This window comes from Odontesthes bonariensis, chromosome 9 (genome assembly GCF_027942865.1).
Source record: "Odontesthes bonariensis isolate fOdoBon6 chromosome 9, fOdoBon6.hap1, whole genome shotgun sequence".
Classification (NCBI taxonomy): domain Eukaryota; kingdom Metazoa; phylum Chordata; class Actinopteri; order Atheriniformes; family Atherinopsidae; genus Odontesthes; species Odontesthes bonariensis.
The window spans coordinates 38,320,928-38,336,504 of NC_134514.1; the positions used below are offsets into that span (position 1 = coordinate 38,320,928).

General features: G+C 41.6%; 1 protein-coding gene across 1 annotated transcript in view; it reads right to left on the bottom strand.

Annotated features, from left to right (window-relative positions):
- The window catches only part of brip1 (BRCA1 interacting helicase 1), a 62,703-nt gene that overhangs the window by 14,699 nt on the left and 32,427 nt on the right, over positions 1-15,577 (bottom strand). The window contains exons 15-16 of the mRNA XM_075474187.1: positions 3,121-3,280; positions 2,132-2,253 (exon numbers count right to left, since the gene is read on the bottom strand). Coding sequence (XP_075330302.1) covers positions 2,132-2,253; positions 3,121-3,280 — 282 coding nt within the window. The remainder of the gene's footprint in view (positions 1-2,131; positions 2,254-3,120; positions 3,281-15,577) is intronic.

The following is a 15,577-nucleotide window of genomic DNA, read 5'->3' on the forward strand; positions in this document are numbered from 1 at the left end:
TGTTGTTAGTGTCTTTTGGTGCCATGAGTTTTGCAGGAAAAAGGAAAGATTTCTTGCCGATACCGGCTATCCCAGCTGTCATTGGGCGAGAGGCAGGGTACACCCTGGACAGGTCGCCAGTCCATCACAGGGCCACATTGAGACAATCCAATCCAATCCAATCCACTTTATTTATATAGCACATTTTAAACAAACACAAACGAGACACACAACCATCCACACTCACTCCTAGGGTCAATTTAAAGATGCACTGAAATGAATGTTCATCTATCATTCAAATTAAATTTTTGTCGTTTTCTGAAACCATCAATCCAACTTGAACTAAATTTTCAGGGCATAACTTGTTAAAACGGCCATTTAAAAGTGTGAATTATGTGGCCTTTGGTGCGAAATTGGCCACGTGACCGTGACGTCATAGGGTTGACTCCCGTATTTGCTAGTATGGCTGGCTGCGAAAATAACATACATTTGATTGACCTATATCTCATAAAGGAACCAAAATTCTGATACAAACATCAGCAGGTCGAAAGAACACACCTCTAACATTATGTGGAAAAACTTTTGTTGAATTTAAGCCACACAAATCGATTTAGTATCTATATTGAAGAGGCTCTCTGCACCTCGTATGGGTAATGGAAATGAAAGAAAGTTACCATTTTCGGCACAGGATCGGCGGGCACAAAACAGCCATCGCTCCTACTACACGCTGATTATTATTAAGATGTTATCAATTAAATGACACATTAGTGTATGTTTGCTGTGGTAAACTGGAAAAGATTTGAACATGCCGGTTTGGCAGATATGGCATTCTGCTGCGCTGTCTTTGACACGTTGAAACCTAACGAAGTGGCACTTTGAAATCCAGCCACTTAAAAAAAAACGTATGTGATAATAACATGGTTTTAATATAAGCTTAATAAACAATGGCGTGGATTAACGGGTCGGAGATCCTCCAGTGCGCGGCCCCATCTGCGGATCCTCACGGGTCGGCGGCAGGGAGATGGGCACCCGGCCTCGGCACGACTGACAGCAGCCATCGGTAGGAGTAATCCACGGAGCCTCGGATGTCGTAGCCGGCGCAATCACCGGAGAGACAAGACAGCAATTCTAGCTGGATATGTGTGCAGACCGAAGAGCAAAGCGAGCAGTCCCCTGCTTCCGAGCAGCAATTCAGGTGCAGCTATCGGCAGGCGGCAGCACGCAGTGATACATCCACCGTGCTCTCAGCCAATAGCAGTGTGTCGACACTTGCCTCTCAGAAGCGAACAGTAAGCGAACATTATTATATATAAAAAAAAACAAGTCCAGTAATGTCCGATCTGGAAATTTCAGACTCACCTGTCTTCGCGCCCGAGCAGTAGTTAGAGCAGGGACAGTCTCCGTCGGCACACCAGGTCCAGCGATGTCAATAGTTGGAACAGCTTCAGCTAAAAGACGTCTCCTATTCCCAACCATTCCAGCGATCTCCACATTTTTAGTGAAACAGTTGTGATGGAAATGTACGGAGCACAACACGGATGTTGAGGACACTTCAAAATCACGACGATGCCTCCGTACAAACTGTATCCACCGTGCTCTCGTCTTTGCCTTCTCCTTGTCAGCCTCAGTTCCAGTAGTTTTTGGTTTGGGAAACATGTGCAGAGAGATCCCTCCAGTGAAGCTGCTATTTTTGCAACTAACACCATTTGTTCCTCCAGCAACACAATATTTTCTGCCGTGCTTTGATGTCTTAGCCATAGATGCCGCCATTACAGTTAGACTACGAGAACTTCTGTGTCAACCCTATGACGTCACGCATTAAAAAAAGAATTCGCACAAAAAGACAAAATGTGGCTCCTTTTGAGCCCGTTTTAACATGACTTCCCGGATAAATTATTATCCAGACAATATCTAATTTTAATCGCAAGGCTTGGAACCTTTAGAATCAGCAGCAAAAACTGTGAAATTCCAACAATTAAAATTCATTTCATAAGCACTTTAAAGTCATCAATTAACCTAACATGTGGTCATCACATTGGTGTTACAGTGGGATAGTCAAAGAGCAAAAAATTGCTTTAAAAAAAAGATAGCAACTTGACAGTGCTGAATGAGTTGCTGGAGAATATCTACCAACTATTGTGATTCTACTTACCTGGAGGTCTTTGATATTTGGGAAGGGAATCCCAATGGTCACCACTGCCCTGGCATTGTCGTCTGTAAAGTCGAGCCCTTCGCTAACTTTCCCCCTGCACACAGCAATAAGCAGTGCACCATCTATAACAAAAGAAAGCATAGTTTGTATCTATACATAAACTGGCAAATATTGTGCAGTAAAATTCTGAATAACAACAAATGAAAAATAAGTTCAACTGCACGACTTGGGGTGCTTTTACACTAGCACTGTTTGGTCCGCTTTAAACGGACCAGAGTTTGTTTCCTTGGATAGTCCACTTCGTTTTAGCAGGTGTGAAAGCTCATCCGAACTCTGGTATGGACCGAACAAGTGAACTCTGATCCGCCTGAAAATGTGGGACTTAGTCTATACCCATTTGCAAATGAACCCTGGTGCAGTTCACTTACAGAGGGAACACAAACAGCTTATCCAGCAAATCAAAGAGAGGATAAGCATTTTGGATGGAAAAAAAACACTAAGCCAACGCAAAACCGAAGAAGCAGCGGTAAACAAAGACAAAGTTGGAGTCGCGAGAACTAATTATCACGGTTGCTTGTAGCTAGGGTTATTACTCGTTGTGAACAAACCAGCTGAAGGAAATGGATTTCCGTTTTCGGTCCTAGCCAATGAATGAGCTGGGTTTTCCTTATGCTGTTTTCCTTCGTCCTGGTCACTGCTCATTTCAGGCAATAGCACCCTAAACAAGCAGCTGTTTCAAAGGTGCAGTTGAAAGTGAATCAAACCAAATGAAGGTGTGAAATTTTTCAGCATTCACCGCCCAATCGCACCGAGTCCCCCGGTCTATCCTGGTGTGAAAGCGTTAGAAATCAAATACTTGTTGCACTTATTGTAAAAGCACTTGACAAACAAATGTATGTGTTTCAGATTTAAATTCACCAATTAAGGTTCTTCGGGGTGACATGTCAAAAGCAGTACAAAGTCAGTCTGATGATGGTGAGCAGTCTTACCTCTTCCCTCACAGTATTTGATGGCATCGTAGTAAGTCTGAAGCACCCCATCAAAATCTCCCTTGCCACCACCGCGGGGTTCTGTGATCACAGTTTTCAGTTGTTCCAGTTTCTCCCATAGACCAGTGGTGATCCATCGATCTCTCAGCTTGTCCAGCATCTAAGTGAATCACAAGATGTCTAAAACTGTAAATTCATGTTGGCCTTCTTTAGATAATCAAAAAGATCAAACAATCAGAATCACAACACAGCTAAACATCAGTAACTAAGAAGTGGTAATGTTTTCTCTCACAGAAAGTTGATTTTCATAGGACAGGCATGTCCAGTACCTTTACTGTAGTTAAGGAGTTTGCTCATATACAGTGAACACGCTACACCATGCAACATTGAAGAGGCGTGTCAGCCACAACAGCCCCACAATGTCAAGGACAATGGAGGACATGCTGGCCGGATTGAGAAGATCCCCCAAGTGCTGCTTCCACCACCCAAGGACATCCTCAGTCTGAGTCAGTAGTTCTGTATTCAGGCTCAGCACAACCTGGGAGGGACTCTGCTTTCCCTTTCTGAGTCACAGAATGATTTGCCAGAACATTACTGAGGCCAGTCCTTCTCAATGGTGTCACCGAATTCTTCCCATGCCCGAGTTCAACAACCACCAACGCTGCAGCTTATTTGGCCACTCTGTACCTGTCAGCTACTTCAGGTGACCCCTAGGACAATCAAGCCTGAAAGGCCCCCTTCTTTAGCTTGACTGTTTTCCTCATTGCTGGTGTTCACTAGCAAGTGAACGGCGGCTGTGGCTCAGTGGTTAGAGTCGGTCGTCCAATAACCGGAAGGTTGGTGGTTCGATTCCCACTCTCGCCACTCGGAAAAAAAGATTGGTGGAACTGATAGCTGGAGGGGTGTCAGTCCACCTCCTTGTCACGGCTGAGGTGCCCTTGAGCAAGGCACCGTACCCCCATGCTCCACCGCTCCAGGTTGGCATCTGTCTCCAATTGTGTGACCCTGTGCATGTGCATGTGTGTCAAACAGGTGCCAACCTGGATGGGTTAAAAGCGGAGGACAAATTTCGTGTGTACATATGTACGCATGACAATAAATCAAGAAAAAAAAAAAAAGAAAAAAAGTCCTCCTGTTACCGCCACAACAGGTACCGACAACGTTGAGACCACAGCTTCTGGAAGCCAATACCACTTACACTTAGCACACTTATGAACCACCTTATGTGCCAACATGGTGTTTGTAATAGACAATCCATGACTAGCACAGAAGTCTAAGAACAAAACACTGCAAGGGGATCATCTCGCACACTGGGGACAACTCCAACCACAAGCCGCTCAGCCGGGGGCTTGCGAGTAGCCCCACACCAGCTCAGGCCCTTTCCCTAGCAGTGGGAGACACTCCATGTCCCAAGAGCCAGTGTGCAACACTGTGAGTCAGCCCGCCCTGGCCCCCACCTTCCCCTGGTACCTAGCTCACATTGCACCCAAATTCAATTATCCTCCCTGTAAGTGGTGAACCAACGTGAAGGTGAGAATGTTGCACAGTAAAGTGGCAGACCGGGGTGGTGTTTGCCATTTTTAAGAAAGAGGACTGCAGAGTATGTTCCAACTACAAAGGGGAATCACATTACTCAGCATCCCCAGGAAAGTTTACTCCAGGGTGTTTGAAAAGAGTGCTCCATCCATCCCTACCTCAAGCGCAGGAATTTAAGTATTTTGGGATCTTGTTCACGAGTGATGGCAGGTTGGAGCAAGATATGGACAGACAGATTGGGGCTACTCTGGTCCATTGTGGTAAAGAGGGAGCAGAGCCAAAAGGAGAAGCTTTCAATTTACTGGTACATCTTTGTTCCAATCCTCACCTATAGTCACAAGATCTGGGTAGAGACCCAAAGACTGAGGTTGCGGATACAAACAGCTGCAATGGGTTACCTTCAGAAGGTGGCTGGGCTCAGCCTTCGAGATAGGGTGAGGAGCACAGCCATTTGGAAAGAGCTCGGAGTAGTGACGCTGCTCCTCGGCATAGAAAGGAGTCAGTTGAGGTGGTTTGAGCATGTGGTTGGGATGTCTCCCGGTTTCCTCCTTTTGGAGGATTTTGAGGCACATCCAACTGTTTCACTCGTCATTCCCTAGATAAGCTAATGATGATAAGCTAATAATGCAGCAAAATACTGAGTCCTTAGGGATACCCTTTTGAGCACATCCTGACACTCCAAACTGTCAACACGGGCACAAACACCAATCATAACCATCTTATCTGTGATACACAGCTGTATAGTGGTACATAGTGACTTTAATGACTTGAGTATTAATTTTTACTCTCCATTTTCTTGTTAAGTTATCTGTCTGTCCCTAATCATATCTCGTGATAAAATTCCACCTCTTATCAAAATAACCATGATGCTGTTCCTTTATCAAACCTATTTTAACTTCAAAATATTTTCAAGATAAAATTAAAAAACAACCATATGTGACTGCAAAAAGAACTAGAGAAGGTTTTGCTTGCAATGCTATAGCAGTGAAGTCAACCGTAAACATCAACATTGCACAAGGGAGAAATGAAAGCTGATAACAATGGAACACAACTAACAGAGTAGCATTAAAGCATGCCATACAGGCCACAGTACATAGAATGTGCATTATCATCACTACAAACAAGGATTTTGGAGATTTGGAAATGTGAAAATGAAAGTGTTTGAAAAAGGTGATCACTGAAACTGAGATTATTCGATGATCTGGATGATCATTGAGTATACTCTATAGACTAAGCCAGACCAACACATACTGAAACAGTAAGTAAGTGTGACGTACACTATATTGCCAAAATTTGCTCATCTGACTTTACACGCATATGAACTTAAGTAACGTCCCATTCTTAATCCATAGGGTTTAATATGACGTCGGCCCACTCTTTACAGCCATAACAGCTTCACAATGTTTAGGAGTGTTTATGGGAGTTTTTGACCATCCTTCCAGAAGCTCATCTGTGAGGTCAGACACTGATGTTGGACAGAAGGCCTGGCTCACAGTCTCCGCTCTAATTCATCCCAAAGGTGTTCTATCGGGTTGAGGTCAGGACTCTGTGCAGGCCAGTCAGGTTCTTCCACACCAAACTGGCTCATCCATGTCTTTATGGGCCTTTCTCTGTGCACTGGTGCATGTTGGAACAGGAAGGGGCCGTCCCCAAACTGTTTCCACAGAGCTGGGAGCATGAAATGGTCCAAAATCTCTTGGTATGCTGAAGCATTCAGAGTTCCTTTCACTGGAACTAAGGGGCCAAGCCCAGCTCCTGGAGAACAACCCCCCACCATAATCCCCCCTCCACCAAACTTTACACTCGGCACAATGCAGTCAGACAAGTACCGTTCCCCTGGCAACCGCCAAACCCAGACTCCTCCATCAGATTGATAGATGGAGAAGCGTGATTGGTCACTCCAGAGAAGGCGTCTCCACTGCTCTAGAGTTCAGTGGCGGCGTGCTTTACACCCCTGCATCCGACGCTTTGCATTGCACTTGGTGATGTATGGCTTGGATGCAGTTGCCATGGAAACCCATTCCATGAAGCTCTCTACGCACTGTTCTTGAGCTAATCTGAATGCCACATGAAGTTTGGAGGTCTGTAGCGATTGGCTCTGCAGAAAGTTGGCGACCTCTGCGCACTATGCACCTCAGCATCCGCTGACCGCGGACTTGTTGCCCAGGTGGCATCCTATCACGGTACCACGCTGGAACTCACTGAGCTCCTGAGAGCGAAACATTCTTTCACAGATGTTTGAAGAAACAGTCTGCATACCTAGGTGCTATACACCTGTGGCCATGGAAGTGATTAAAACCCCCCTGAATTTAATTATTTGGATGGGTGAGTGAATTCTTTTGGCAAAAAAGTGTATGTTGTTCTAGGATTGGGAGGGGAAAAAAGCAACCTTCAGAAAATGTTATCCTAAACAGAAAGCAGCACAGCAAGTTTACCTTTTTAGCAAAAAGATACATCATGTAAGGCTTGAAAGTTTAGGACAAACTTGCAACAAAGGAGCATTTAGCTCTAAATGTTTTGTTCTGTGTCTTTAAACAGCTTTGATTGCTTTTCTTTACTTGTACTTCACAGAAAGCTTATGTGTTTCAACCTCTTCTGCAATAAAATCACTGTTGCTTGACTATTGTTAGTGCAAAAAGTCATCCACTCTCAGGGGAGGCACATTGATCTAAAAGCCCTCATCCTAGCATGGCCCCACTCATGTCTGTGTTGTGCAAATTATATCCTTGAATAAGCATGGCTTTACAATCAAAAAGAAACTTCACTGGCTTGGAAATGTGTTAGTGGGGTCAAATAGAAGTTCTTCTCGTAGTCAGCAGCAAACTTCTCAACAGGCTAACAGTGTGAAGCTGTAAAGCCTAAGCCAGTATCAGAAGGGGTCTCTGTATAGGATTACAGTGCAGAGTTTTCTAGATACATCTTCTCCCCATTAGTAAATCTATTGTGTTTACTTAATGTTCAACAAAATGACATACAGAGCTGAAGAGAATTCTATTCTGCAGGTTAAGTGCTGTACTAAGTAGACAGGGAAATGAGACGGCATGAAAAGTGTTGATAGTTTCTTGCATGCCAGTGTTATTGCTTCATAGTGGTTAAATGAGGCAAAGGAAAGATTTAATCAGGTTGGTAACTGCTACAGAAAGTGAGGTCAGGACGTTTGCATCAATAAAACATAGCCTATTCACCATATATGCAGTGTTACATCGACAAGGACCCCCCTTACGTGTGTCTTCAACTTAGCAAACTGTTTCCCCTGCAACTGCTTTCCAATGCAATCTTGAGCAGGAGATGAATAATTCATGTTATTCAGATCTACCACAAAACAAAACAGGAATTATCTGCCAGGCTGCACTTAAAAAGGAGCTGATTCCACAAGGAGATAAGTATGGAGACAAAATGTTATCACTGATAAAACTAGTATGACATGGCTAGTAAAAACAGAATGTCAAAGCATTTCAAACTCACAAAATGTACAATTTTGGTGGGTTTTTTTTAAACATTAAATGACAAAACAAATGTTGAATACAGGTCAGTTCTGGTGGGAATGTGACAGCCCATGACAAGCACATAGCATCACTTTGGTTCTGCTCAGGTAGGCCATTGTTTCTTATTGTCAAGCTTACCTGTCATTACCTACATAAGCTTTGAAGTCATGCAGCAAAATACCGAGTCCTCAGGGATGTCCTTCTGAGCACCACATCCTGACACTCTCAATGCATTTGCACAAACACCGATCATAAGCATCCTATCTGTGATACACAGCTGTGATGTGGTACACATCTGTATAAAAAAATTCAAAATGGACACCTTCTGGAAAGGTGAGCTCAAGGGGCCACTCCTCTGTGTGAAGAGAAGCTATCCACACAGGGTTTGCTCCAGAATGTTCTGAGGGATATCTGCTATCATCTGTTATCTTAACAGTTGGCTAAAGGTGACCACAAGACCTGTTGTCTTTAAAATGACGATTTGCATCTTATCCACTATCAAAACAAAGTTTGACAGAATCAGTGTATTTTGGGAGGACAATCTGCAACGTTTTCATTTGGTGATATTTTTTTCTCTCTTATCCAAGTTAATTCAAACCAAAGGACAATCAATAACATAATTCATATTATCATTGGAAGAAAATAAAAATGCTGATGTGCACCTACATACCAAATACATTCTACTACAGCAGGGGGATATAGTAAATGCTAAATGGACTGTATCAATATAGCGCTTTTCTAGTCTACCACTAAAAGCCCCATGTACACAACAAGCCACATTCATTTTTAGTGAATAATTATTTTTCTCTGTCACAAACATTCAAACTCCAATGTCATGTGAAGAGGCCTTTAGTTACTTTCTCTATCCAGGGGGATTATAACTGATTAAAAAAAAAAAACTATTCTCCAAGGTTTGTCACCCAGCATACTACAGAACGCATTCCAAAATAAGATCTGAGTGAACGTATGTATACAAGAAGGGAAAAAGTTCCTCATCTCAAACAGATCTTCATCCAAGACTGTCAACCACAACAGTGTTATTCACTCAACAGCAGAATCACAGGTTCAAAAATGACAGACAAAGAGCACCTTCATGATTAATTGAGGGACATCATCTGACAAAGGCCTGGTGTTTAGCTGGCAGATTGGGCTTCGAAATGTCAATCTGCACAACATTTTTAATCATTTTAGGATGAAATATCAAAGAAAAATTTCATTTGTGGGCAGCGGTTAAGACCTGCCAATATGGAAAGCACCATAAAATAAAGGAAAACAGATGAATAAAAGATTCGAAATTAGAACGTCTGTATATAATGTGAAGTTACTAAATATCTCAAAAGAGCTTCTTTGGAGGGTTTCTGGTTTACATTTGAAAACTCAGTTGTAGTTCAACTTGTTTTCAAAAGACAATGAAGCCGTCACTTAAAGTGAATTAATTTGTTGGCCACTCCTTTCAGACTTTAGAGATTTTACAGCAGAATCGTTATGAAGCCCATGCAACATGAATGGAAATAAACAGTATTTAGCACATAAGGGGGCATAAAATGTGTGAATAATTTATTGTCCTTTCTAGGCATGGTAGGCGCGATGCTCTGCCAGTGACAAAGTAAAGTGGGCCAGATCTTTACCAATTGGGACAGGGTAGTGAAACAACAAGACAACGCAGTGACCTGTCGTCTTTCTCTCACTTTTACACTTCCCCCTTGTTTCCCCCTTACCATCTCCCCATCTTTCACCTCCTCTGCATCTGGCTTCACTCTATCTCCTTCCTTATGTCCCTGGTGTCAGTGAGCCGTGTGGCGACACGTCGCAGCTTCTCCAGTGTCTGATGAATTATGGAAGGGGTTTGGAGGCAATGGCATTAATGAAACATGCAGCCAAGAGCCACACTTCACAGTGGTGAGGGGAGATGTGTTGTTGCGGTGTAAATTATTCAGCCCCAAAATATCACAGCAACCATCACATCAAAACTGGTGGCAAGACGCCACCTGCCACCTCTGGTCTGCCACCCTTCCCTTCTCAGCAGCTCTACAGATCCCGACCACACTGGTGGTGACAACAGAACGCTTCAGAAACGCCGTCTGCTGCCACTTTGTTTCACATTTAAATACAGTCAAAGTAAACATCAGTCTTAGTTCAAGTGCTTTCAGATGTTAAATGTGTTTTCGATAGAAACAAAGAAATATAGAATTACAATTTCAGTTAATTTAGTGGTTCATCAAAACTGTTACAGTAATATTAATATAGGCTTCAAGAAAAGAATCTCACACAGCCCCATAATATGTAGAACCTTAATTTTTCAGGGGATGTAGCAAAATTGGATAATTATTGGCTATTCCTTCAGTATTTCCTCATAACTTAAGAATGTTATGGGTCTGTTGTTAATTCCAGTTGTGGTGTTTGCATTTGGAAGCTTCTGCTGTGAACCAACAACAGACAGTCAAACAAAAACAAAAACTGCAGGTCAAACAAAAAAAAAAAAATCTATCAGAGAGGCAGGAACATGCAGGAACATTAGAAGTGGCAAAATCTAAAATTTGGAACATGAACAGAAAGGAAAAAATATATACTAGTGAGCTCAGCAACATAAAAACTCCTGGATGTCAAAAGAAGATAACAGTACTGGATAATCGGAAGATCTTTTTTATAGTAAAGGAAAAAATCCATCCCAACATCCAGCCATGTGAAGAACACTCCAGGAGGTAAGTAAATCAGCACTGAAAAGAGGACTCTAGGAGGGCAAAAGCAGAGGTTCATCCCAAGGTGCAAACTATTCAAAAGACTTGAAAACTGATGGCCAGATAAGATTCTGTCCAAAAAGGAAAAAGAAAAGAAAAACTTAAAAAAACAGTCGCCTTGGAACAGCATTCTATAGACAGATGAAACTCAGATCAACATGTACTGGAAAGACAGGAAGCAAACAGTATGGGGCAGGCTTTGAACAGCTCATGATCAAAGGAATACATCATCTGTAAAAGACATGGAGGCCATGAAATGGCCTGGGATTGCGTGGCTTCCAGTGACACTGGGTCACCAGTGTTATTGAAGATGTGACAGAAGCAGTCAGATGGATTGTGAAGTGTACAAAGATATACTGTCTGCTCAGATTCAGCCCGATGCAGCAAAGCTGATTGGATGATGCCTCCCAGTGAAGAATCATAGAGACGCAAAACATAAAGGAGTTGGAATATTCTGCAATGGCAGAATCATTCATAAAGCAGAATGTGCAGTTCACATTCTGAGGACAGAACCAAAGGCAAAGCAAATGCCAGCTTAAGAAAGGTGCAACAAAGACCTGATGAAGGAAAACCATTCCTTTGATTCAGAAGTTCTATATATGTTAGATTTACTTGTTTGATTCAATCTGAGCACCCGTAAAAGAGGTTTTTACATACTAAAGAGCTAAAATTCTACACTGTATATGAATATTAAAGGTCAGAGAGCCCATATGCATTATGTTACTTCAAACTGGTTAGTAAAAATAACAACTTTATGTCAGAAAATCAAATCTGTCCAGACAAACAATAAATATATAGCAGTTTCAGCAGCCTTGATGAAAATTTCTTCATTTTCTTTATTTCTTTATATACATGAGTTGGATTCCAGTAGGCTTTACATGGTGGTATTTTCACCACAGGATGTCACAAAGAACTTTAAAATGTATAAAGAATGACAATGACTGTGTGGTGAGGATAAAAGGAAAGATTTCTTCTTCTGACTCTCACAGAAAGATAATATGTGTGTACATGTCACTGCACAGTAGTACAGTGCTCCACCATTCCAGAAACTGATAAATCCAACTAAAAAGTCCTTTGCACTAGAATGGGGTTTTAGGTTTTACATTTCTAGCATTGCCACAAACGGTTCCCTCTTCTTCCGTTCTTTATTCTCTAGACCACAGCCCGATCTCCACCCTTCCGTAGGGTTGTCAAGTTTCAAAAGTCCACGTGTACCAAACTGCATGTCACTGAAGGTCGGTAGGTGTGAGCATCTCAGATTGCACAATTCTTTTAGAAAAATTAAAACTCCAATAAGTGAATTAAATAATCAGCACATTAACTGTAAGTAACTGTAAACTTTCTGTCGCTCTCTGTACTGACCTGATTTGATTGGATTTAAATCCTGGGTGAATGGGTTATAAAGACATAATATATATGACATATATTCTGGTTTTTTTTTTTACAAACATTTCGTTTTTAAAAAGCTTCTCTCTTTCCTAAAACAGCTAAATACTCATTTTCAACCATTATTACTTAGACAGGAAAAAAATATTTCACTTGTGAGTAAGCAATGATTTATAGCAGCAGGAGTTAAACTACAGCATTTATGGTTATAAAGGAAAGGTCTTGGTGGAGAAGCATCACTTTTTGAATGTTTTTTTTAACTAAAAAGAAGCTATGTAACTCAGATGATATCAGGCTTTAAATAAGAACAACACAATTCACATAACCACACGATCAATTCATCTGTAATATTGGTCTTTTCATAGGATTACTTTGCAGTCAGAAAAAAATCTTAAAAGTTATTTTAGAACTCTGGTGCACACCAAATTAGTCACAGTGATGCGATTTGCCACGTACCCTCAAAATAATTTGATTTGAAATTTATCAAAACATCGTGAAAAGTCCATTTTTAGGTTCTGGGCTTAAACTATCTGCTGAGCAAAGCAAAGCCTTCAGAGATGGTTATTTTTACTCCAGAAAAGTGGAATCACAATTTTTTCTGTGAGCATTCCAAGTGAATCACTTGTGTGATTAATAACCAGCAGATTAACTTTAGTAGCCCCCAACAAAAGAAACAGCTCATTGGTGGGGTGGTTCAAGGAGGTAACAAACAGATGACTCAGTCACCTTTGAACATGTGCTTTTAAGGTCTAAAAAAACAGGAGCCGTCCAAAAATTCCTTGCTCAGTCAAACAGCAATAACCCTGAAGTTTCCACTGTTAAAACTCAAATAAAACATTAGCTCAGCTCTAACAATCGGCAGTGATATGCTACACTAGGCAAACTGACCCATGAATCTAATATGCTCCCAGACAGAGAGAATCAGCCTCTCTTTGAGACGGCAGCATTGGTGGAGCTGTGTGATTGGAGCGTTAGATACCCCTGAGCTGCTGAGGACAGTGCACATTGGCGAGTGTTCACCCTGCATTCCAGTTTGACTTTGATTTGACACAAGCTCAGCAGAGCCCAGGCGCCAGTGCTGGTGCGTCTTCACACAGACAGTGAGGCGACATCACCTAATGGCCCTTATCTCAATCTTCCTTAAAAGCATCTTGTATTCCCAGTCATCTTTTCACCTCTGCAGAACCCTGCTTTTTTTAATAAACCATCAGACTCCCTTAGCTGTGGGAGCATTGGTCCTTCCCTTTGGCGGCTGAGACCAGACATCATAGCCTGCTGTGGTTTTAATGGGCATTAACTGGGGTACTGTACAGCCTCTTTGGAAAACTGTGCGTGACCACATTTAAGGGAGTACTTTGTGTGCTTGTGCAATGCCCAAGAGTTTTCTTTCATTTGTCATCTGTGCACCAGTGTCATTGCTGGCAAATATCAATACAAAAAATTCTCAACCTAGTTCTAAAAAGAAAACTTGCTGGGAACGAGCCTAATTTAGATTACACTTTGAATTGCCTTGTGTACGAATTGTGCTCTACAAATAAACTTGCCTTTCCTAGATGAACTCATTTAACTAAAGCTGCATTCTTTGTTCTACTGATGTTGAATGTATGTGTATGAGAGTGAGGGCATAGCCCTAAGCGCTCCGACCCTGCAGGCCCATACATCTTCCTGCCCTTTCAGTCTTTCACAGAACCGACTGTGCATAAGGCGCCGATAGCCATCACCTCAGTGCGCTGAATGAAGATGTCTTGAGATGACCTACCCTCTCTAAGCACACACATGCACACAACTGCACACATCACAGGGCAGACGGGACTCAGTGGCACCAATGAAGCCTCCATGGGCTCCAATTAATACCCAGCCCTTCATATCCCCTCATCTCCTTATCTTTAAGAGCTGACTGCAGATTAAATATTTATGCATCAGCATTGAGAGAGCAAAGACTCCTACATGGCTATCAATAATAAAAAATCATCTCACGGCTCCTAGTTGCTGCTTGGCTTGCAACATGGTCTCACAAAAGGGAAGGTAAAACGAGCAAACAGCAAGGTCCAGAGTCTTAGCTTTCCCTGGGTTTACATGGGGGTATCATCAGCTGAGAATGCAACTGGATAGTACGCAAACAAGACGTGCATAGGAATCATACCAATGATGACTGGATGAGACATGCTGAAATTCAAGTTCAACATGAAATATTAAAATAAGCCAATGGCAAGAACCAAAATTGCCAAGGGCAAGCTGGAAAAGTCTGTATATGTCCTCATCACTGCGGAGGCGTTGATTAAATTTTACAATAAGAGGTTCTCTGCCTTTATTGTTTAAGGCATGTCTGTTGCCTTAAGGAGGGATTGTGAGATAACTTCAAGAAATGATTTAAAGCTAAACAACGTATACTATACAAGTAACCTGTTCTGTGGGACGGCTAAACTGGTTGCTCACTGCAACAATAGTGAGTGTTTTCATTTCAGGGGTTTGAAGTAAAAAAGACTGAATTATGTTAGAAGGAATTAAAACAAATAAATCTATTGAGTATCTTACATGAAGTATGTTAACTAACCACAATCAACATGTGCACTGTGGACAAACAAACACAATAAGATATGAAATCCACTTAGTCCTCAGTAAGCTAATGTGACAACTGAGCTACAGTGGATATTTATTATTCATGAGAAAAAATGCATAACAAACAAAAGGGGACAAAGTGTCTATGAGTGTGCTTTCAGAAGTGCCCTCATTAACTGAAAGAGGATACAGTTCTGTGAGGATGACGCCATTTAACAAGTTCCTGACAAGTGCCTGTATTGATTAGTGGGGATCTATTGTAACATGCATTACTGCAGCATCTAAGCTGCAGGAAATAAAGCAACGCAGTACATGCTTTAAGATCTGTTACTTATTTTGCATTGAACGGCTTTTATACTGTATAAATGCCTTCAAATGACAAAACCATTTGAAATTACACTCATTTGTGGTCTCTAGCTCCCCCAAGTGGTAAAATATGGAAATAATGTTGAGGCTAAAAGTGTACTGCCAATTCAAGAAAATCTCATGTAAATCTAGAAAGTACTGGGTAAGAAATATTAATAACAATCATGATGAAGTTATCAACATTCTGCAGATGAAAAAAAAAGGATAAATAGGACTAAATATCGTCACTGTTATATAACAGCAGCAGAATGGAGTTTGTTCAGTTAGATTCATCAGATGCAGCATCCATATGTAACAACGGTTCTTTTAGGCTTTTTACATCGATTCTATATTGAATTAGTTTTTCAGTCAGAAACTCAAATATCACAGCAAAGTTTAATCTATAAA